At 40.6% G+C, this 23495-nt stretch overlaps 1 protein-coding gene across 9 annotated transcripts in view; it reads left to right on the forward strand.

Annotated features, from left to right (window-relative positions):
• Positions 1-23495, forward strand: part of myo9aa (myosin IXAa) — a 98783-nt gene that overhangs the window by 55337 nt on the left and 19951 nt on the right. For 6 of the 9 annotated variants that reach the window (XM_004557985.3, XM_076884721.1, XM_076884748.1 and 3 more), the window contains exons 6-16: positions 1107-1160; positions 3778-3875; positions 4149-4275; positions 4780-4869; positions 7724-7840; positions 7962-8096; positions 12342-12463; positions 13921-14062; positions 14256-14454; positions 15531-15650; positions 18602-18677. In XM_004557985.3, the coding sequence (XP_004558042.3) occupies positions 1107-1160; positions 3778-3875; positions 4149-4275; positions 4780-4869; positions 7724-7840; positions 7962-8096; positions 12342-12463; positions 13921-14062; positions 14256-14454; positions 15531-15650; positions 18602-18677 (1280 nt within the window). Of the gene's footprint in view, positions 1-1106; positions 1161-3777; positions 3876-4148; positions 4276-4779; positions 4870-7723; positions 7841-7961; positions 8097-12341; positions 12464-13920; positions 14063-14255; positions 14455-15530; positions 15651-16393; positions 16439-18601; positions 18678-23495 lie in introns of all 9 variants that reach the window. The other 3 variants (XM_076884737.1, XM_076884745.1, XM_076884730.1) reach the window with 3 other exon arrangements.

The raw sequence follows: 23495 nt of genomic DNA on the forward strand, positions 1-23495 counted from the left end.
TAAAAAAACAAACAAAAAAACAAAAAAACCCCACAAGTAATTGACGTGAACAAGTTGAAGTTTAACTTTGCTCACTGAAAAATTGCAAAGAATTTGAAGATTTTATAATCTGCCGTGCATAATATCATTAAAACATTCAGAGAATTTCGTAGTCTCTGTACCAAGGGTAACACTGAGAAAACTCCAGCATGCAAAGAAACTACATAGAGAGAAGGCAGCAGTATTTCTAAGCTTATTTAAGATGGTCTGAAAGAAAAGATTTTTCTTCCAAATCAAAATTTAAGCTGAAATGAAGGGAACCATCCAGGCTGTTATCAGCACACAGTTTAAAAGCCAGCATCCATAATGGCGTGGGGGTAGCTTGAACATCAGCAAAGTGCTATAAATGCTGAATGATTTATAAAGGTTGTTGAGCAACATATGCTGCCATTCAGACTGTTCTTTTTCAGTGAAGCCCTTGCTTATTTCAGCACAACAATACAAAACCACAGTCTGCAGCAAGGCTCAGTAGTCCAGTTCCTAAACTCAAGAAGGAAGAAAAGAAAATATTTCAATATCAAAACTGTAGCACCTGGTCCCATTAATACCAAATGTCTCATTTAGGACACGGATAATGAAGAATTATGTTTTAACATTTGACAACAATAAAATCTAGGGTTTGGATGGCTTGAAAGAATTCAGTTCTACATTAGTAGAAATCAGTTCTTATCTCAGGAGGTAAAAAATGAGTCATAAAAAGGTATTTAAAGTTGAAGGAAAGCCAACAATTCATTCTGGTGTCTTAATATTTTTGTGTGCTGCATGTCTGGACCTCTTATTTCCTCCTGCTTTCATGTCTTAATGTGTTCAACCATAAAGTTTTTATGTGGTAGTGTCTGAGTGTGTTTTCTTTGTCTCTGTCATCACTGCTTATATGCTTAAAAGTGTTTGACTTTGAATCGTCGATGTTTGAGACTGTAATGAACAGCCTGTATCTTAACAGCACGTCTTCCATGTCATTAGTCCCTCTTAAATCTGCGCTCATGTTTGACCAGTATAGTGTGTGTTGTCATTGGAATGCTGCTCTCTAACCTTGATCTTGCCTCCTGTAAACTGGTCATTTCCAGATGTCAAAGACAAGCCACCAACGTCATTGGGAGAGTTACTGTGAGAGTGAGCCGGTCAGTATCAGCTGTGTGTTAACTGTCCGTGTGTCTGCACGTGTTGCAGAAACCTCAGCCGGTAGATTTTGTGTCACCTGAGCACTCGCAGCTGAAGCTGCACTTCATCTGCACTTCATCTGCACAGTTGCACACCTCCTCCACCCCTCCACCCACCCGTTCCTATGATTCCCTTGCTTATTTTGTTGCTTTTTGGATATATCCTGGTTTGGTTTGGGGAGCATTTATTTGTTTTTGTATTCCCCTGTTGTACTCCTTCTGAGTTCTGGTGGTATGTCTACTCATATCCTGGCCACTGTAGCTGCCTGTGTTGCTCTAATTTTTTTTCTTTTTGATCGTTGACCGGTACAGTATTTCCTGCAGCACTCATTTGAATTTGCTGTCCTCCATACACTACAGAAATCCCAGAGTAATCTTGTGTTCAGACAATTTGTAGCATCAAAAACTTTTAACACACTCATAACTAAGGATGGGTATCGTTTATGTTTTATCCGATACCGGTGCCACACCGGTACTTTTGAAACGGTGCTGGTGCTTAAACGGTGCTCAAACCGGTGCTCGAACCGGTGCTTAAAGAATGGAGAACACACACTTTGTCCAAAAACCTCTCATGTTTAGCTGTTTTTTGGTTTTTTTTGTAAAAAGATAACAATGTTAGCCTTTTCTGCAGCTATAGGGCATATATGGTATCACTCGGGTTTTTGGGGGATGTTGCCAACTCCAGGTCCGATAACAGGCACCACACCCGCAGTAGATGTGCTCGGTATGACGTCTTGCAGCAAGCTATCAAATACGGCGCATTTCTCGGCTTTTAACAAAAACGCTATGCGTCGCCAGGTGTTTCATCGGATTTGAGGTGTTACCTCCTTTGACAGTATCACAGTATCAGCTTGAAGCACTTGTTGCTGCTGAGTTTGCATATTTTGCTGTGAAGTACAGCCAGACTTTTGACCGCTTTGCCTTGAGCATCTGTAGCTCTGCTCTAAAAGAACGTACGTACCTGGACCCGCCTACTATCCTCGGAAACGTAAAATGATTGGCTAGAATCTAAAGTGTATCACAGCTCAGGAAAAAAAAGCACCGAAATGTGTGCTGCTTTTCGGTCTGGTTACTACCGTTTATGTCGGCACCGATACCGGTACCCATCCCTACTCATAACTTTGATGTGTGACCTCACCTCTGAAACATGGGAAACACTGGATTGAAGAATGTCAACGATCAAAAGGTCTTCTCTCATTACTGTTGGGATTCCTTGTGTCTTTTTTGGGGGTACTGCATGTTTTTGTGAGTGTATTAAAGCATTTATAGTGATTAGAAATGCTTTTATACTTTCCATTGACATGAATAGAAGTCAATGGAAAGCTTAAGTTTTTAGCTGCAGTTCATTAATCCGGTAATATTGCAAAATATTACAAAATTCAATGCAAGTTGTTGTATAATGCTGATAATATAGGTTTGTGGTTCTTGACACTACTGAGGAGAAATGCTATAAATATACCCAGACTGCACTGTGAGTAGACAAGCGGTGATCCGTATTTTGACTGACATCTTTTATGACATCTGGAATCTTTAGACACCTTTTTACTACACTGACTGCTTTCATTGAAAAGAACTTCAAGTTTGAACAAGCAACGTTCACATAATGTAGGTTTTGCTGACGTGGAAATGTAACACCAGAGCTTTTAATGGGTCAGTGTAAATTTCTGCTGTAAAGGAAGAGAGAAGGAAGCGAGGAGGCGGCACACTGGTGCAAGCATGAGTCTCAGTGTTTGGAGTGTTTGTGTTTCTGAGGCACAGTTTGTGATAATTATTGCAGCCATAGTGGAATGGGCCTATAAAGGAAAGAGCAGAGCTCACTTTATGGTGGGTGTATGTAGTTCAGTGAAGTACTGTGTACTTATGTAGAAACATCAAAGCATATGTTTCTAGGAACGCTCTTGTAAACAACCAATCTAGATCCAGAATGATCTAAAAGTATACTCCTGCTAGTATTCATATAGCTGCTAAATAGAATATTTCTTGTATTTAATATATTTTTCAATCACGTCATGACTTTAGTCTTGTTATGACAGTCAAAACATTGCACTATAGTCACTATATTTACTCTGCTAGTTTAGGTGATTGTCCATTCTCAAGAACAGGCTCATCCATAAACTGCTCTTCCTGTCGGCTTCACTGCTTGCCAAATTTTTTGTGGATTGGTTTAAAGTGGAGTGCCAAAGCAGATTTTCCACTACATGAGCAGAACCTGCACACGCCACTGTTCACTAGACACTCTGCACATTAGGCTCAAGTTTTGCAGATTTCTTTGACCCCAAGCTTCTTAATGATAGCTTATTTCAGTAATTTGTCTGCTTTAGGCAATATTTCTGTTTTTTGTTTTAAATTTATTTTAAGTACAATGTAAATTTAAAAAAAAAAAAAAAAAACTTTTTTAAAGTGTATTTGCTAGACAGTCTGTAAACCTTGAAAACATTAAGGCACCGCATATGTCAGCAGTCCTTCTAAACCTCAGAGTAGCTTGTCATTAGCCCTTTTGGCTTCCCCGGTCACTGTGTTGTAACAGCCTCCGCAGGCCTGATAACATCTAAAAACGTTTTTATTTTTTTTTCTGCAGGACTGCTTCAATGTAGAAGGAGAGGACCTGAAGCATGACTTTGAGAGGCTTCAGCTGGCCATGGAGATGGTGGGCTTTCTTCCTGCCACACGCAAGCAGTGAGTGACAGACACAGAAACCATTATTTACCTATGGTATCGCCTATTTATACAGTCCAGTTCAGCAGTGTTTCATCTAACTGCACTCGCCCCTACTTTTGTTTTATACTATAAATGATAGCTTTGCAGGCCACCACAGCTCCCACCATCACTACCAGTACTGTAAAGTAATTTTTCAGTCCAACTTTTACTAATAAAATCAATGGATTCCGCTGATTGAGATGATATACTTCCACTGCAGTGTCCCATGAATGGTCTCTAACTGTTGTTTAGGATCTTCTCTCTGCTGTCGGCCATCCTTCACCTGGGTAACATCCGCTACAAGAAGAAACCTTACAGGGACGACCAGATAGACATTGTTAACCCAGAGGTGCTACCTGTTGTGTCAGAACTGCTGCAGGTAGATGGCAATGCTAAATATATTTCTACATATTATATGTCTAGATTGTGAAAGGCGGATGATTTTAAACTGCTAAATACACTTCCTATTTGTTCAAGCCAGGATAAAGACACACACACAAGCGTGTATTCATATCTTTGTGAGGACATCTCATTGACATAATGCTTTCCCTATCTGCTTACCCTAATCCTAACCATCAAAATTGAATGCCTAAACCTAACCATAACCTAATTGTAACCATGACACTAAAACCACATTTTGAGTCTGAAAAATGCCTTCAAACTTGTGAGGACTGGGATTTTGGGTCCCATAAGGGTTGTTGGTCCCCACAAGTATAGTAAACTTCCAATTTCTGGTCCCCACAAAGATATTAATACACATACAGACACACACAAAAGCACATTTTCGGTTACTTTAAACGTAATCAGGTGTGAAGGGCAGCTTGAAAAGGGTTTCAGCTTTCTTTTGAATGAGTGAACACTTGTGTCTCACCATCATCTCTAGGTAAAAGAAGAGATGCTGTTTGAAGCCCTGACAACGCGGAAGACGGTTACTGTGGGAGAGAAGCTGATCGTTCCCTACAAGCTGGCTGAGGTGAGACTGGAGCTGCTTTGCGGCTTCTCAAACAGTAAATAAATAAAGCTGCAAATCAAAATGTACGACAAAATCTTAATAAGTCATCCACAATAACATCTACCTACTCTGAGCAGAAGGAATGCAGATGTTTCTGCCAACTTGAAGCCCGTTCGGTTGTTGCACATCAGATTTCTGCCTGTTCCTTTGTCTTCGTGACATGGGCTCTTTTGAACATGTCCAGATGCGTGAGCTGTCTTGCTTTAGGTAGGTGGGCTAATGCTGATGGCAAATGAAGGCCCGAATCGTGCAGTGGGCAGCCGCGTTGCATTCCAGAGTTGATTGCGGCCACAATTCTTGTGATTCCACCACCGCATTTCAGCGGGTCTGCGCCTTACTAAAAATATGCACAGTCTATTTTTAACGGAAGCCACGTCAAATAGTAGAGAGCAGGAAGTCTGAGACAGGAACAGAGTGGAACTTTTGGTCATTTTTCAAGCGATCGTAGAGATCAGTTGCTGCATGTCTGAAATTCTCTTTGTGTGAAGCACAGAACGAAAGTAAACACAGGCTCATGATTGATGTGTTGTGAATTAGTAGGCAATTAATATTTACAGTGTGTTTTGATTGGCTTTTTCTGGCATTCGTACCAATGTAGTTAGTATGATGCCAGATTTGAAGGCGCATAGGTATAAGTAGTTTTTGGAGTGTTTTCACATCCGGCCCGAACACAATGGCACTGCAGTTGTGGCTCTTCAGTGTGACCTGGCTGTGTTTACAGAAAACCACGCACAAGTACCGGATCTCCTCCTGCTCACTCTTGATTCTCCGCAGCTTCTTCGTTTAGTGGCGTCAAGTGAGGGCTCTGAGTCACAGCAGTGCGCACTTACACAAACCCACATGCACAAAGTCCTTCAGTCTGTTTAGAGGGAAGGGAAAGCATTTCAAATCCCTCTAGAGTTTTCATGGGACCTCCTCTCTCTGAAAACAAACACATCATGGTCTGCAGATGCGAGCCATCTGAAAGAGACGAGGGAGCAACACGAATACAGGGTGTAAAGAGCCCCCGATACATTTTATTTATTTTTTGTTACATATGCTGTAATGCACAGACTTTAAAAATGATCACGATGCCTTCAGTATTTCATACTTTGCTGATGTCAGATCTTGCACACACAGGCTGTGACTTGAGTTAAATTTTTTGTTTTGTTTTTTACGGCACAGATTTTCTGCAGCAGTCTCAGCAGTATTTTACCACAGAGATCTCCAAAAAGACGGTGCTGTGCTGTGTTGTGCTGTACATTCCCACCAAAACAGCAACAACCTCATAATGGCCCGCTGGATATTTAGGAGTCATTTTATATGAACAAACAGTGATTGTTGTGGTAGCACACTGGGTGGTCTTTGAGTAAATATTGCTCTAACAGTCTCAACAGTCCCATTGCCTGTTAACTGAAGTCAGACAGTTGAAAACCTCAAAGAAGTCTGAGTGTTTCTGTACTGAGTTTTCTCCATTTGGTCAGACTTATGAGACAAGTGAATGTTTTAAACCCTGCTTCCTCTAAATGATGAAAAGCTTCTGGGTTATTAGACTATGGTACGTACAAGGATCCCAATAGGCTCTCCTGACACATCGAAGACATATTTTGTCTGAGGATGTTAAAAATATCCTGCTTAACTGTTTAGAAACCTGTGATTCTTGCGTTGGGGTAGCCACTCAGTGGGTTGTTTTCTGCCGCTCTTCTTTGCTGCAGTGAGGTCAAGTCTTTCCAGCAGATACAGGAATTAAAAAGTTTTTCTTCATAATTTGACAAGGAAGCTTTTGCACAAAAAATCCTGTCTTTTATGAAAGAAGACACAAAATAGATCACTCTGTCAGTCAATCCAAGCTTTTAAATCCCCAGTATTGTGATTGGAACTGTGACATAAAAATATTACTAGTTTTTCATCCAAATATTTCATGCTTGTTGCCTGAATATCATGTTGATATTGCCAGCAGTGAGGTCAAAAATGTATGGAGTCCATGCTTGGCTTATAACAGCTGATATTTCTGTTGGGCCTTGATTTTAAAGCTGAACTTCTGCACCTCCATCTATCACAAGTTGACAGATCAGAGTGCAACTGATGAGTGTAATCCTCTCTAATGACATTTATAATGACTCAGCGACGCCCTGCTGTTGCACAGCGCAGTCTACCAACATGTTTTGGTTGAGATGTCAGACTTGTTTGGATAGGAGCACTGTCTCTTCTCTCCTTGGTATCTGCTTTTTCCATCTTAGGATATCCAGTTTTATATTTTCCATCAAAAATTCAGAATAAAAGTGTGTGTGATAGGACTGCAGGAATGTGATTTACGCTCAGGTCAAAGTATAAGTGGTTGATTTTTAAAGTAGAACCACATACAACCACATCTCCACATGCTGATTCACAGTTCATACAGGGCCATTTTACATTTTGACCATTACAAATCAGCTTTATTTTCTGTATTTAAAGACCTTCTTTCATTTTATTCTCCTGGGCCTGTACAATAAGTGCAGTGTTAAGAGGGGAGGCATTCAAGGCCAAACTCTAATGTGTAAAACAGATGTGTGGCACACTGAGTTTGGGGGGAAATACTGAGGAATACTGTAATTGCTGTGAAGACAGAACAGGCAAAACTGCATGAGAACAAATATGAAACGTGGTCTTCAACAACTTGGATCAAATGAGTACAGTTAATGCAAATTACCAGTAAAAACCTCTTCTTCACTTTTAATAAAACTTGACTGTCATCTCTTTTTAAGGAGTGCATGCACATAGAAACTGGTGCTCCTGCTTTCCACTTCTTAATGGTGTTGACTGAGAGATTACAGTGATAGTGTATGTTTGCCTTTAGGCTGGTACAGTGAGAGACTCCATGGCCAAGTCTCTGTACAGTGCTCTGTTTGACTGGATTGTCTTCAGGATCAACCACGCTCTGCTCAACATCAAAGACCTGATGGAAACCACCAAGGTAAGATGACAGAGAATATTAAAAGCGCATGAGTGTAGTCGTTCTTCAAAACAATAATGACTCTTATTACAGATTCGGTTTTTATTTTTCATTCATTTGTTTCTGTTGGTGTCTTCTTCAGATCTTGTCCATTGGAGTCCTTGACATATTCGGTTTCGAAGACTACGAGAACAACAGCTTTGAACAGTTCTGCATCAACTTTGCCAACGAACGTCTCCAGCATTACTTTAATCAGCACATCTTCAAACTTGAACAGGTGAGTCTTTTGTTAAACCGAAGCAGGACACGCATCTTTCCCTATCCTTAAACTTTTAAGCTGCTGTGTACGTTTTGTTCTATCTGTCCAACTAAGTTCTGATTGTGGCCATTTACAAGGAAGTGCACATACACCACAAGACGTTCTTCAACACTTAGTCCAACAGGGCTAAGAAAGATGAACGTCACCCCAACCTGTGACCACCACAAGTGAGGATGTATGTTTTCTTAAGCGAGCTGATTAACTTCAAAGGCCTTTTTAAAGTTGAGATCTGTAAGGTTTACCTGTAAGTTAAATAGTGTGTTTAGATTGAGATTGACAGGATCAGTTGCCTGCCCTGACATGTTTTGAGAGGCTGGGGCTGCTCGAAAACCATGAAATACACCACATGAAGGTCTTTGTATCTAGTCATTACTGTTTTGCGCAAAGGCAGTTATTCACAAACCACCTCTGTGTCATAATTGTTTTAGCAGTCATCCTCTAAAAAAATGTGTAAAGGGGGGCTTCAAACACTTTGGATGTTAGGTTAGATTAAATGGTTGTTTTTTTGCTGATGGCTTATTCGGTGACCCAAAAGCAAATGTTCGAAAGATTTTTAAAGGATCAACATGTCGCCAAGTGTGCGTGATTTCACGTAGCCTGCTTGCAACATTACTCCCAGCATCAGCTTTGAGAGCCCCATGAGAGGAGGCTGAATATTTCAGTAATAATTCCGGGGTCAGCCTCTTTGGTGTGTTTGAGAAGTTCATATTTTTTTAGGCATGCTTAACATCACTGTCTTATAATATGTGACTTCTTTTTAATAAGACTCTGAGACAGCGTTCAGTGTTTGTTATTTCTCATAATCCCACAGTGCTTCCTGTGCTACTGGTTACTGCATGAACCCTCAAATCTCAAGGAAAATCAGTTGCCTTTAATTCCAGCCTGAGAGCCTCAACCTCGGTGTTTGTGTTTCATTCTGGAAAAGTAGTATTTTGTGGTTAAATAGCTTATGTAGGGTTTTTTGTTGTTTTTTTTGGTGTTGCTTGGATATTTCTCTGGCTGTCCTTCTGGATTTCCTTTATTGTTTTGATGCCATCCGTTCCCCCTTTCTTCCATTTCCTAAAGAAATGTAAGAACTGGAACAATTTAATATCTTATTTGGGTTTGAACATGTTTGGGGGAGGGGGGAATGAAAAAAAAAAAAAAAATGGATGGATGGATGGATGTAGCCTGTGCATGGATTGGCACATTACAGCCATTGCTCAGCTTTACTCTACCTTCCAACACCTGGTATACCAGATTATATCTGTGGCAATGACTGTATTATAATAATAATAATGGATTGGATTTATATAGCGCTTTTCAAGGTACCCAAAGTGCTTTACAATGCCACTATTCATTCACTCTCGCATTCACACACTGGTGGAGGCAACCTACGGTTGCAGCCACAGCTGCCCTGGGGCAGACTGACAGAAGCGAGGCTGCCATATCGCGCCATCGGCCCCTCTGGCCAACACCAGTAGGCAGTAGGGTAAAGTGTCTTGCCCAAGGACACAACGACCGGCGACCTTCCGGTTACAGATGCATGTCCCAACCCCCCCGAGCCACGGTTGCCCGTGTATATTTTGGCAGAAACATAGCATATAAAATGCCAGCCCTGACGCACCACTTCACAATATATTGACCCTTATACCACCTATGTGCTCTTTAACAGGTTTGTGAAATTATTGTGTGTAAAAGTGAACAAAACATAGGCAGTCTGAAAATCCCATAACATGATTCAGCCGGGATGGCAGGGTGACCAAGAGCAGGCATACTTCAACCAGAGGAAGTATGCCCGCAAGTCTGCTGTAACTGGTGTTTCACCCCCTCAGCTACAGTTCCAGTGTAGATTTCCATGCATCTGTCAACCACTGAGTCACTCTGTTGGAGCAGATAGGGGTTAAATAAGTCAGTAATGCCTGTCTTGTTGCACCTTTGTGAAATCACTTCGTCATCTAGTCACTCACTAACAATCAGTCGCTAACTGTACTTGTAGTTGAAATATTTATTCATGGCAACTGTGAAGGCAAATACATGGAATAACCAGCAGGACTTTACCCACAAAGGAGAAAATGTGAATTTGACATGATGTGAACTGTTTAACATTATTACATTGGATATTATAAAACGGGCAGCAGACTTTGTTCTTTTAGACTAAATGATGAAAGTGGTGTTGAACACTTTAGAGGATTCCTGTGGCCTAACCACACATTCTTTTGTGTTCCCCCGTTATTGAGAAAATACCAGTCTGTCATCCCCAATATACTGGTCATAGTATGTCCTAAATATCCCTCTTTTTAGAACTCTGTCAGTGGATATTTCTTTTATTTGTTTTCACGTTTTGTTCCATTCAAAGAAAACACATCTGTCAAGAAAATACTTGGTTGGTTTTTGTTTGGTGTTTTGTGTGTGTGTGTGTGTGTGTGTGTGTGTGTGTGTGTGTGTCTCTATTCGTAAAGATGAAAGTTGTACAAAAAATTAAAAAAAAATTGTTGGTGGATGACTGGATATGTAAAGTGCTTTGGGGTCCTTAGGGACTAGTAAAGCGCTATATAAATACAGGCCATTTACCATTTGTTGTTGAGTTAATATAAAGAAAGACTAACTGTATAACAGCCTGACAGTTCTCAGTAGAAACACGACAAAGAAGCTGATTCTGCATCTTCCGGATACATTTTATGGGTTTTTACTGATACAGACAAAATAAAAGTGAATCATAGTTTTTATGGGAAGATGACTTAAAGGCACGTGGGTAGTGGGAGTTACGTTATTCCAGACAATATGACAAAGTTAGAAATAGCACCCCCATAAACCAAAACTCAGCAATTACCAAAGAGTTGAGTCAACTCACCTCTGTTTATTTAAGAGCCGAGTATGTGGCAATATACGGGATTACGCAGACACACACTTTGTCACCTGAGTGTGTGCAGTCTTAAGAGATTAAAGTCCTGGCTTTAGTATTGTACTCAACAAAAGCAGCTGTTATAAGAGATAAATGGAATTTGTCACATTATTTGGTTGGGAAAAGTTCTGACTGACTGAGTGGGCCAAATCTGGCACACAGCCCAGGTGATGAGTGAAAACTGTCACAGGCACAAATGCACATCAGATAAAATGTTCACTCTCAGAGGCCCCAATGCATTATACTAGAGCTCACACTGGCGTCTCATGACGAGGGACGGATTCGATGTGAACAATCTTGTTGGATTCTGGAAAAAATGACGAGCATGCTCCCAGTCACCTGACACGCCGCCTTTGGGGTCGAAAGCTGTGGAATCTTCGACTGACAGTACGGAGGGCACATAGTGCAGGTGGTCAGAAAGGGGCTTCCAGGCAGTAAAAGTAGCTGTTAGGACATGCCTGAGAAGATGACCTTGAATGTGAGATCGGTCAAATTTTAATCTGCTGTGGTTTCTGCTGTCAGAAACTCCTCATTAGACGTTGTCTGTGTCTATTAATCATATGACATTTTTCTGTGCGTATGACCAGAAGCAATAACCGTACAGCCGTTTGCTCAGTTAAATTGCAGCATAAAACAACACTTCGCCTTTAAGGTTTACTTTGTTCCGAGTAAGTTTGGCTTCCTTCTTGAAATATTCTTCCTGTGAACTAACAGTAAACAGCAGTAATTAGTTGCATATTTTTCCTCCAGACTTTAGGCTAGCAAGAGATTACACAAGAGAAAGAGATTTTGTTATTAAACCTCTGCTGGATTAAGGTCTTTATTGGTTAAATCTTTCCCAGGAACACAGGAAAATAACATATATAAGGAAGTAATACTGATAAATACTCCGAATGATTCTTTCATTATTAAACCAGCAGGCCAGGCGACCATGCATACAAACTATAGCCACTCTGACTGTAAGATTTAAAACTATCTAATCAGCCTTGGACTGGTTCTCTGCTTTTGATTGTATGTTGTTAATGATTTTTATTCATTTATTTTTTTATGAGCGTTTGTGATGCTGTCTGTAGTGTCACATGCAGTGCAAACCCACTATAACAAAGCGTCTGTGCTTCTCAACAGCTTCAGTGCATTAAAGGACAACACCATATATTTTTTATGTTATACCCAAACGCTTTAGTATTTCAATACAGCAAGCTGGTGACATTTATTGCCTTAAAGAAGACGTTCATCAGATTCCAGTCCTGTGAAGTAAATTTTTCTTGAAGGTGTCGCTAAAGCTGAGCTCTCTGTTTGTACATGATGTGACCCTGCAGGAGGAATACAGGGCAGAGGGCATCAGCTGGCGAAACATAGACTACATCGACAACACAGGCTGCATCAACCTGATCAGCAAGAAGCCCACAGCGCTGTTCCACCTACTGGATGAAGAGTGCAAGTGAGTATTTATGTCTCCCTACCAGTTTGACTGGTTTACTTCTTTAGAAATTCAGTTTAGCTTTGCTGTAGTAAACTACCTGATAATTCAGCAGGTGCTGAGTACAGGTGACGAGTTCAAATTGGCAGGTGTTATTCGGCAACTGAAAAATCGCTGGTTTCATTACAGCTTGGGATCTTCGTGGTGTTTGATACCCTCCTCCCCCTGCCTTCTCATGTTGATCTTTGTTTTGTCCTTGAAATACTAAAATCAGCGAGGCACTGAACCTAAAGTGTTTCCGCACTGTTGCAGAGTTCCAGCTGCAGAGCTTCTACAGCTGGACAGTGTCCTCTGCACAGGTTTTATATTAGCATGAAATAAAACAGGTGTGAAAAATGCACAATCCCTTCTCGGCCTCCTCGAGCTTGTAGTTTTGGTATTGTGGCGAAACACAGAACTATCGACACAGACAGAGGAACTAGTTTTGTGTAGGGAAATTACTATATGACACACAAACAGCAACCTAGAGATGGACAGAAATAAATTGGAGTACCTAACAGACTCTTGTTTGTCTGAAGGACCACTCACAGCACATGCTAACATCACTGCATCTCTCCTGTCCTTATGAGTGGACAATTTTTCTTTTATGCTCAATTGGAAAACATTGTGCAAGATTCTGAGTGTGATTCCTACTACACTTTATAAGAACATTGACACATTTCAGACAAATACACTTAAATTTTGTCAGATTTCTCTAAATTGTTAAGCAAGATGGAGTTGTCCAGAATCTATACCTGCTAAACCTCAATAAAATATGGTGTTTTCGGGTACATGGCGTTACTGCAACTATTTTACAAGTAATATTTCCTTCTTTAACTCCCTTTATTCTCCATTTGGACATTAAATCAAATTCCTCCTGTTAGGCAAAGCTGGAAGGCAGTGACTCTTTAGCTGCTCTGTTTTCATAGCTCAGGTTTCACCCTGTTCCAAAACCCCTGGTGTCTCATTCTTCCCCTCGCTCCTCTTCCTGTAAGCTGTTGATTTTCTGCAAAATTGCTGGCTCTTGATACTGACGCACTGTAGAGAGATATGAACTGAAGTCGGCCTAAAAGGATAATCTTCAACCTGTGGCAAGAGAGGTTAAAATGTCAAAAGTGGTTACAGATCAGATGATATTGGCTTCCCACGTTTCCACCGCTATGCTCTGCTATAATATAATACAGTTGTAGCAACTACACACAGAGTGGTGAAAAAAAATAATATCTTGAATTCATCATGTTCTGTGTGGATAACATCAGAAATCTGTTGGACATTTTCTGTGTGATTCGTGTTACAGCATTAAGACATAGTTGGCGTCTTGAATCAACTTCATCAAGAGCGTGATTCTCAAGTTTCCTTTCTTGAGGTGTTTTGATATTAAAAACAAATGTAAAACCCGTTTTACTTCAAAGCATATGTTTCTTTGTTTCCTTTCCCAGTTTCCCTCAAGCCACCAACCAGACTTTGTTGGATAAGTTCAAGCGACAGCATGAAGGAAACAGCTACATCGAGTTCCCTGCTGTCATGGAGCCTGCCTTTATTATCCGACACTATGCTGGCAAGGTCAAGTACGGAGTCAAGGTCAGTGCCATCTTCGCTCTCTTAAGAATCTAAGTCTGTCCAGCCAGTATTTTTTTTTTTTTTTTCTTTACATGTGTGACCTTCACAACAGGAATGTAAGTGCTAAGGCAGGAGCTGTAGCACTAAGCTACATAATACTTCTGAACAGTGTTGTGTTTATATATTTATCTCTCTCTCACACGCATGCACGCAGGATTTCAGGGAGAAGAACACCGACCACATGCGCCCGGACATCGTAGCTTTGCTAAAGAGCAGCAAGAACGCCTTCATCTGCGGGCTTATCGGCATCGATCCGTCAGCAACTTTCCGCTGGGCAGTGCTCCGCGCATACTTCAGGGCCCTGGTGGCTTTCAGGCAGGCTGGAAAGAGACACACGCACAAGAAACACACTGGTAAGAACCCACACCAATGCATTAATGGTTGACATACCCTATAGTTAGCTCACTAACCTCTAGCAGTGAGGGAAAGTATGCTCTGTGAAGGGAAGAGATGTTCCAGACTGAGAGGTAAACCTTAGCAAAGCACAAGAAAGCTTATAAAACATAATGTCATCAGAAAAATCTATGCACCTGTCTTACAGTGTCAGGGCACCTGCTCATGCTTCATTTGTACTTTAGGAAATGCTCCATAGCTCACAGTTTAGATAAAAGTTGCCATTACATACTGTACTATACGCCAACCTGCTGTGCGTCTTGGTTCATTATGTTTATCTCAGCCAGGTTTTGGATTCACTATGCAGTCACTGTTCTGTAGTCTATGTGTGCAAAGTGCTGGTAGTTTTGCAGTGTAATGACAGTAGCTCTTGCTCTGTCTCTCTCTCTCAGCTTTGGCTTTCTGTGAATGCCTTCTTTTCCCTTAGATTTTGCTCTAGCTGTACTTCAGATGCAGTAGATGTTGCAAACAGATGTTCTTTCAGTCCTGCCGGCGTATGAATCGGACTTTTGCTCTGCATCCTCTCCATCCTTCCTTCACATGAAGCGTAGATGTTGTAATGTGGACTAGATTTTTCTTTTAGAAGTTAGATATCTTTCACTTGTCTTTAGATATCTTTTAGAAATCTTTTCAGCTAAACTAAAGATATTGTGTCACCCAAAGGAATCTTGAACATGTCTTCTAAACCATCTCTATACAGACGCAGTTTTGTTCTTAAATTTATAAATTTGAATGCTACTGCTATCTTATAATAGAATATGTTCACTGGATAAACCACTAGAAGACGATGTATAGAAATGCCTTTGGGGGGCAAACACCTATATAAAGACAGGTCTCTCTACTGCTGCCGCCAACGTCAGTTTTGAATGTCAATCATCTTCTCTTGCACAGGTATCTCTCCAGTAGACGACTGAATTTCTTGATCTCATCTTCTTCGCTGTCTAATCTGTCATTTCTCTCTCTCTCTCTTTTTCTTGTGTATTTTTCTGTCTTCTCTCTCTTTTTTTTTTTTTTCCTCTTGTTTTGCTTCTCCAAGGGCATGATGAAGCTGCTCCCTGTGCAGTATTGAAAAGTACGGATAGTTTTAGCTTTCTGCATCACCCTGTGCATCAGAGAAGCTTAGAGATCCTGCAGAGATGCAAAGAGGAGAAGTACAGTAAGGCTGCCAATACAATAACTCCTCCTACTTTCATCTGATACCATGACTAGGGGAAACTATAGGGAGAGGACCGACCAACGTTTACTACTTTTCTAGGCCAAGTAAAGCCAAACGATACCAATAAGAATATACAAACATAAAGAGGCACCATTCCTGCGTTGTGATTTGATTTAGGATGCTTACTTTAGGACTAGATGCTTGTTGGTCTCTACTCTCTTTGTCTCCCCTTTTTTCTCTTTAATGCACCTGCATGTGTTTGTTCCTGTCTTGCATGCTCTTCACTTGTATTCTTACACTGTGCTAGTAAAAGGCATGCAAAGAACTGCATTTTAATCTTGCTCTGTCAGCGAACTTTGGTGATGGAAGCAACACCTCCAGGTTTCCACCACTTTTTTTTTTTTTTAGCAATAGCACATTGCTCCACTGTCATATACAATTTTGTCTGTTGGGTACTGGATATAGTTGCTTGTCCACCAAACGATTGTCTAAAATCAGCTGTTTTCCACTGTCACTAACCCCACATCAGCTGGTGATGGTGATCAAAGACCAAGGGGTGTGTCTGGCATAGCTGGGGACACAGATGTGTACATTCATATCACTAACTGGCTCAGAGGCATCTTTACATTTGGTGCTGGACATACAGCCGACCTCACACACTTTTCACAAGGGTCACTTTTCTTCTACAAACATTTCATGACACTCAAATGTCTTTTTTGATGTTGTCTTGTGCCACCCTGCAGCTCCAGATGAGAGTGAAAATGTACAAAGTGATGAAAGTGAAAACGGTACATTGTCGAAGAGTGCTTTATGAGTAGGCTAACACACCTTAGAGTTGTAGGATTTCAGCACTGTGATTGATTGGCTGTAGGTTCAAAACAAATCTTGGAATATGATATACGTTAGTACAAATTTATCACTACCAAAGCCCACCATTGCACTGTAGTGATGTAACAAAGCAGCTGTAGCTTGTATATAAAATATAGATGTAGCCTCTGGGTCTGAACAGTGAAGCCAATGTAGAAACGCTGTCAGTGTAGCATTGAACTAAATTAGGGCTGCCACGATTAGTCGACTAGTCACGATTATGTCGACTATCAAAATCGTCGACGACTAATTTAATAGTCGACGCATCGTTTGAAGCTTTGTAAGATCACAAAGGACGCAGGAATGAGTAGTAGGATTTAAGAGTGTAATAACGGACTGAAACAGAAGATGGCAGCACTGCATGTACAAGGATGCCAGCTGCCGTTAAACCCCGAAGAAGAAGCTGTGTCCCAGAATTCATAGCGCAGCTGTCAACAATGGCGGCAGCTAGTTAGTTTTAACTTTACTCCTATTATTCTTTCTGGGTCACAAAATAAACGTTTAACATATTTTCAGGCGAGAATGTAGCTGTGTAAACCTCAAATATCTGCTCAGTTTATCAAGACACCACATATTTTCAAAAGCTCTCCGACGTTTTCGGAGACGTCTGTTACCCACTAGCTCGTTAGCTAGGCGGGGGCAAGGCTAACTAGAGCCGTGAGAACACCGGACTCCCGGCAAATCGTTTTCAAACCCACCACTGTCTTTCGCTACTCAGGTTAAACATGATATATAAGTCACTTAGATAACTTAAAATGTTATTGTTTGGCTTTCTTTAGTATTTTATTTGTTCCTGAGTAAATCGGTTTGGCTAAGATTAAAGTTATAGTTTTTGCACAGCTAAATAAACTTCAAGCAGACAGCTGATCATCAGAAGTTTGAGACGCTGGATAATATACTCCGGTGTCCTGTTATATTTTAGAAAGCAAGGAGTTTATTAAACTTCACCGAAACAATCTGCAAATTTCATTAAAAATTAATAAACTACCATCTTGTCTTTATTTTTAGTTAGCACAAACACTTCAAGCTGTAAGCTAATGATAGTTATATAAGACCAGATGCTGCTGGTGCAATAAGCTGTACGCTGTACGTCCAATGGATGATGATCTGATTAGTCGACTAATCGCAAAAATAATCGGTGACTAGTCGACTATCAAAATAATAGTTTGTGGCAGCCCTAAACTAAATGTTTAATCCTTGGGATGTCTTAATATAAGAAAAACATGTGCTACAGTAAAAACCCGTTTATTCCTTATGACAAATGTGTAAAATTACAGAATAAGTTCTGGTAGCTCATTATCCACACAGGGCTGCATTTATTAAAAAACTGTGTTTTGATTAATTCACAGATGAATTATTTTTAGCAGCATAGAACCACTATTAAACAAGAAATGTTTATGGTAGATGGTAGTGAAAAAACAAGAAATCTTCTGTGATTTGATTGTTTATCTATTATTTAACTACTTTGGTGTAGTAGGAATGGCAGTGGGGGAGGTCTTTAATTCAGACTCTATACCCTCCTTATCTAAGCCTTCCAGTGGGCCAGATTAGTCTTTGCCAGGCCGAATCTGGCCACCGGGCCTTATGTTTGAGTCCTCTGTTTTTGGACAGCAATTTGATTGGCTTTCCCCCCCCCCCAGTCAAATCTATCACTCACTTTCAAAACACAAAGATGTCAGGAGACAAAATGTTCAGTTCAAGACTTTTCTAACCATGACACGACATCAGTGGCTACATCTATCCTTTATATAAAGTATGGAAAAGTAATCCGAATCAAGTAATCAAGTATTTTAAATTGCCAATCATGGTATTAAACAAACCTACAGGCCAGACTAAACTAAATAATGCTTCAGTATCATCTCACATCATTCAGCACTAACAACCTTGCTATTAACTGCACAAATCTGTGTTAAATGTTACTTCAGCTGCAGTATTTCCAATTTTAAAAAAGGCACATAACAGTCACTGCAGTAACACTTGAGTGTCACACGGTGTCAGAAGTGTGTTTTTTCTCTAGAATGGTTTTGTGTGTAGTGTTTGTGCGTGTTCTTTCACATGATGCCAACATGTTTATTCGTGATCAGGTGTGACTAGAAAGAGTCCACGTACGCCACTCTCAGACCTGCAGGGAACCAACACCATCAATGAAAAATCACCACGGTAAGTGGCCATGTTGTAAAATGTTGTCAGCAGAGTAGTGTGTTGACTCTGGTGGTATTATATCCCAAAGTGCCTCTAACGCATCCATCAGTGAATGTGTCTGTGTGATAGTCGTCTTTCCCCCAAAATATTAATAGAAATTACTTGAATGCTGTTATTGTGGCATTTTGTGGCCACAATGAGCAAAACATTGATATTGTGACAGTCCTAATTGTGTGTCCTACATGCAGTGGTAAGGATATTTGCCTCCCAGCATTGAGAGAGACATTGGATGCCTTTAAATAAATGGACGCACGTGCTTGTGACCCTGAGCGTTGGTCTCGTACCCCTCACTGACACTTTCTGTAATTAGCTGTGGACTGTGAGATTTGCAGCAGCACAGAGGGATTCATGCAAGTCAGCTTTTGTTACACAGGAGATCATTATGGAGCTGGTAACCCCCCCACCATCATCATCCTGCCTCCTCTTCCTCCTCCACGCTCCCCTCATCCTCCACATGCTAGGAGAACACTAAACCCCTTGCAGCTGCTTCCTCGGTGATGTAAAGTTGGAGCTATGCATCAGAGAGAAGTGCCTGGGGAGTAATAAATGTTCGGACCCTGCAGGGTGCATATCAGCTGGACAGAGCAGTGTTTTATGAGACTCTCTGAGACACTATGGAAATAAACAGTCACTACAGAAGCCATACTGTACTATCACCATTTGCAGAGATAGATGATCAACTGAGGAGAAAATCTCCCTTATATGGTGAACCAGATCCATACAGAAGATTTATGCTTTACTTTGTTTCGTGACGCAAAAAAATATTTTCTGATTTTGGCCATGTAGGGATGGAGTGCAAAGATTTTGATTGATACTTACACACTGGAGGTTTGTGGTTTTTCTACAGAAATTTATCATCTTGTAATGTAATGCTGACTGGTTGTACAAATCATCTGCATTTCTCCCCTTGGACTGTGCAGACATAACCTTGTGTTGATGATGGTGGAGGAGCATCCTTTGGGTCTCATCAGTGACCTCCACAGTAAGAAATGTGGTGGAAAGAATGCCCCTGTTTTTTTTGTTTTTTTTTTCCCCCGTCTTCTTCTTCTTTTTTTTTTTCTTTTTTTTTTTGGTACTTCCGGATTCAAATTTTCATCTTGATGTCCAATACAGTTCAGAATTAACACATGGATTTTTGAGCAAAAAAATTAAGTCATCTGTTTTGTGCATCATCACTATTTTTAAATCAGAATGAACTACACTGGTCGAGTAAGTTCTAACAATTTGACTCAATTTAGGTTACACCCATGTGATGCTTTAATCTAAACATACATGCTACTGCAGACTATCAGTTTATATTAGCATGCTAATATCTGCTTATTAATATACAAATTAAAGATACTGATGAGGCTGTATGAGAACGTCTTTAGCTTTACATAACGTACCAGATTGTGCTAATGAGATAAAGTTGTTGGATGAGTAACAAGTCAAAGGTTTTCATCCTGTTTAGACCCTGAAAAAACATAATTTCTCTTGCAATCCATCCAATTCGTGCAGAGATAATTCATTTTTGGACCAAACTTGCTAAAATGGTTCCAAGAGCTGAATATTTGTTCCTTCTTGTGCAACAAAGATGCTAAACACAATAACACAGTAAACGCAGACGCTGCGGTTTGGTTGTTTTAGTTTGGATATCGCCCAGATCTGCTAATCACACAGGTTATTTTTTACTCAGTATTTAAGCAGTGGACGTTAAGAGTCACTTTCAAACCAAGCAGGCAGCCCTGCAGCAGAAACTCTTCTCTTCTAACTGTTCAGTGGTTGTACCGAATTTGGTTACACACACACACACACACACACACACACACACACACACACACACACACACACACACACACACACACACACACACACACACACGTGTCCCACCTGGTTTTCTCTTTATGAATGATTCAACCTCCGGGTAATAACATACTGTGAATCAGCGAGCATATCTTGCTGCTGTAGTCTGTGTGTAATAATGTGTGGCCTGTAACACATGAGGAGGAACTCATGAATGATGAACGGGATGAACGGGAAACAAAACAGCGCACCTCAGTGGATCTGAGGAAGCATGAGATAACCTTTAACTGCCACAGCTGTGCTCTGTTCTGAGTAGTGATGGAGATCGTCTTTGTTTACTTGTCTTTCGTTACCCCGCTTTCATTTTTGCTATGGGATAAAAACCAAAACAGTCTGATGGGTTTTAACCATGACTGACCACTTATGTTTTTGTTTGGGTTCTGGGCATGTGGTTGGGTTCCACCTTGAGGCCTGAGGTTTTGAACCCTTTGGGGCTTCAGTAAGGGATTTCTGTACAAGAGATTCATTCTGTCTTCTGGAAAAGGGAATGAAAATTACTTCCTCTATTTAACTTAGATCACACTATTTAAAAGTACCAAAAGGACAAAGCCACACAACCATGCGTTTGCCGCTGATTTCTAAACTTTCAGTATTCGTTGTTTAACGTCTCATCTGACAAACCAAGTGCAAAGGAAAACAGTGATTTCTAAACAGATGTTTGGAAACTGTTGTGGTAAAATAAAGAAACACTACAGTGGTGGCATAGATCTTAAGACATGTTCAATAGCTCAATGACTTATCAAGTAAACTTTTTACGGTAAGGAGCAGGTTGTTGCCGATAATCCTTTAGGTTATATAAAATATGTAAGGGGAAAAAAGCTAGATTCAGCTAGATTAAAGTTGGAGAATCAGTGACTGACACTGCCTGGTTTATTATTTGTGTTTCTTATTTTTGACAGTTTTAATTATTAGTATATATTTTATGGACCCTGCAAGCTTGACAAAGAAGGGATGAAATAACTGATTTTATAGACAGCGTCATGAATGGCAAGGTGAAGACTCAAATGCAGACTCACCTGCAGACAGATGTAAGCAAAAAGCGCACTATTAGTTCAGCTGATTTCACAGCCCAGAATTATATAGTCCATGAGATGGAAACCAAAAACCAGAGCATTTCAAAAACACACGGGAATGGGAAGATACTGAGACAAACACTTAAGGGAAGACAACACTATATACCCACATAGCAAGCCGGCACTGCTGGCTGACTTCTAGCATGATAAGACGTATGTCAACCAGATGTGGGCCAGGGCTGGCATAGATGGCACTGTCTATGTGATGCATTGCCACACCTGGCTGGTTTGTAGTTTGGGTTATGGGGCCCAGGCCCATTGAAAACAGGTCTGGCCCGGATCTGGCATCAAGCTGGGACTTCTGACTGACTGATGTCATGGCAGAGTGTATGTCAACTAGATGTGGGCCAGGTCTGGCAATGATGGCACTTTGTTATGTTCCTATTTTCCTATTTTAGTTAGAAGACTCAAATGCCATGTTGCAACACTATACTGCTATGGTAGCCAGCGTTTCAAATGCAGGTTTGACAGGTTTGTGAGTGTACACTTTATCCAAAACCTAGTGACGGTTTACTCATGCACAGCCAGCGGGTGGCTGTAACTCAGGAGGTAGAGCAGGTCACCTTCTAATCAGAAGGTCAGTGGTTCAATCCCTGGCTCCTCCAGTCTGCATGTCAGGAGTGTGAATGTGTATGAATGTAGTTAGGAGGCACTCAGTTTAGAGAAAGTTTGTGACTGGGTGAATTTGGTATGTTGTGTAGCACACTTTGAGTAATCCGAGAGAGTAGAAAAGCGCTTTATAAGAATCAGCCCATTCACTGTCTAAACAGTTTTACATGTTACTTTTGCACTATTACGTTCCAGCACATGTTGTTATTACATGGCTTGATTAAGGTACACATTAGGCTGACATCTGGGACCAGAGCTGAAACTGTTCTGGGCCAGCACAGGGCCAGCAGTGTGTCTGCAACTGGCCCGTGGCTGCACACAACTTACACATGGCCCTCATACCACAAAGAATGACATCCCTTTGGTGGCCCAGATCAGGTTTGCCAAAGGTAATCCACACATGGGCCAACACAGGACCACCACTGTGTCTGCAACTGGCCTTGTGCTGACCCATGTGTGGGCCACATCTGGCAAACCAGATCTGGGCCACCAAAGGGCCGTCATTCTTTGCGATATGTGGGCCATGTTTAAGCACATTGTGTGGGCCAGATCTTGGCCATACCAATTTTGCTATGTTGGTAAACACATTAAGGTTATTAAAGAAAGTGGACATAACTGAATAAGAAGATGGAGGAGGAAACCAAAGACAATGAAAAAAGATGGGATTAAAATGAAAATATACACTAGAGACAAGTAACCAATCAAAATAAAACAGGAAGTTAGAAGCCAAACAGGGAGAAACAGACATGTGAATGAACTTAACCTACAGGAACTGACACAAGAGGATGAGACAGAAACTGCTGAGAGAACAAACATTAAAACTAAACTACAACAAGAACTACAAGCTTAAAAAATGCTAATGAAAACGGGGAGAAAAATTAACCAAGGTATGAACAACAAACATAAAATTCATCCTCCGAAGGCAGTCAGACCTCTGCTCCCGACGGTGCGTCTACATCTATTGTAGTACTCTTTGTTTAGCACACACTGTAAATATAAAATATTGGACTTACACAGTACATCCCTCAGGTACTCTTGATCAGCTTCAAGTGAACAAAGTAAAAGTAATAAATGTATTTCAGAAGATATTCTACGCAGGCTAAAAAAGTAAAGTTACAACAAGACATATTTCTTAGTTTATGGGAATAGATGGCTGTGATTAATTGAAAAAAAAATTGAGAACTAACTGCTCAAATTGTTTTGTATTGTATTGCTTTTAATTAATAAATGTATGAAACTATTAATGATGTAT

The sequence above is a fragment of the Maylandia zebra genome, linkage group LG1 (assembly GCF_041146795.1).
Source record: "Maylandia zebra isolate NMK-2024a linkage group LG1, Mzebra_GT3a, whole genome shotgun sequence".
Taxonomy (NCBI): domain Eukaryota; kingdom Metazoa; phylum Chordata; class Actinopteri; order Cichliformes; family Cichlidae; genus Maylandia; species Maylandia zebra.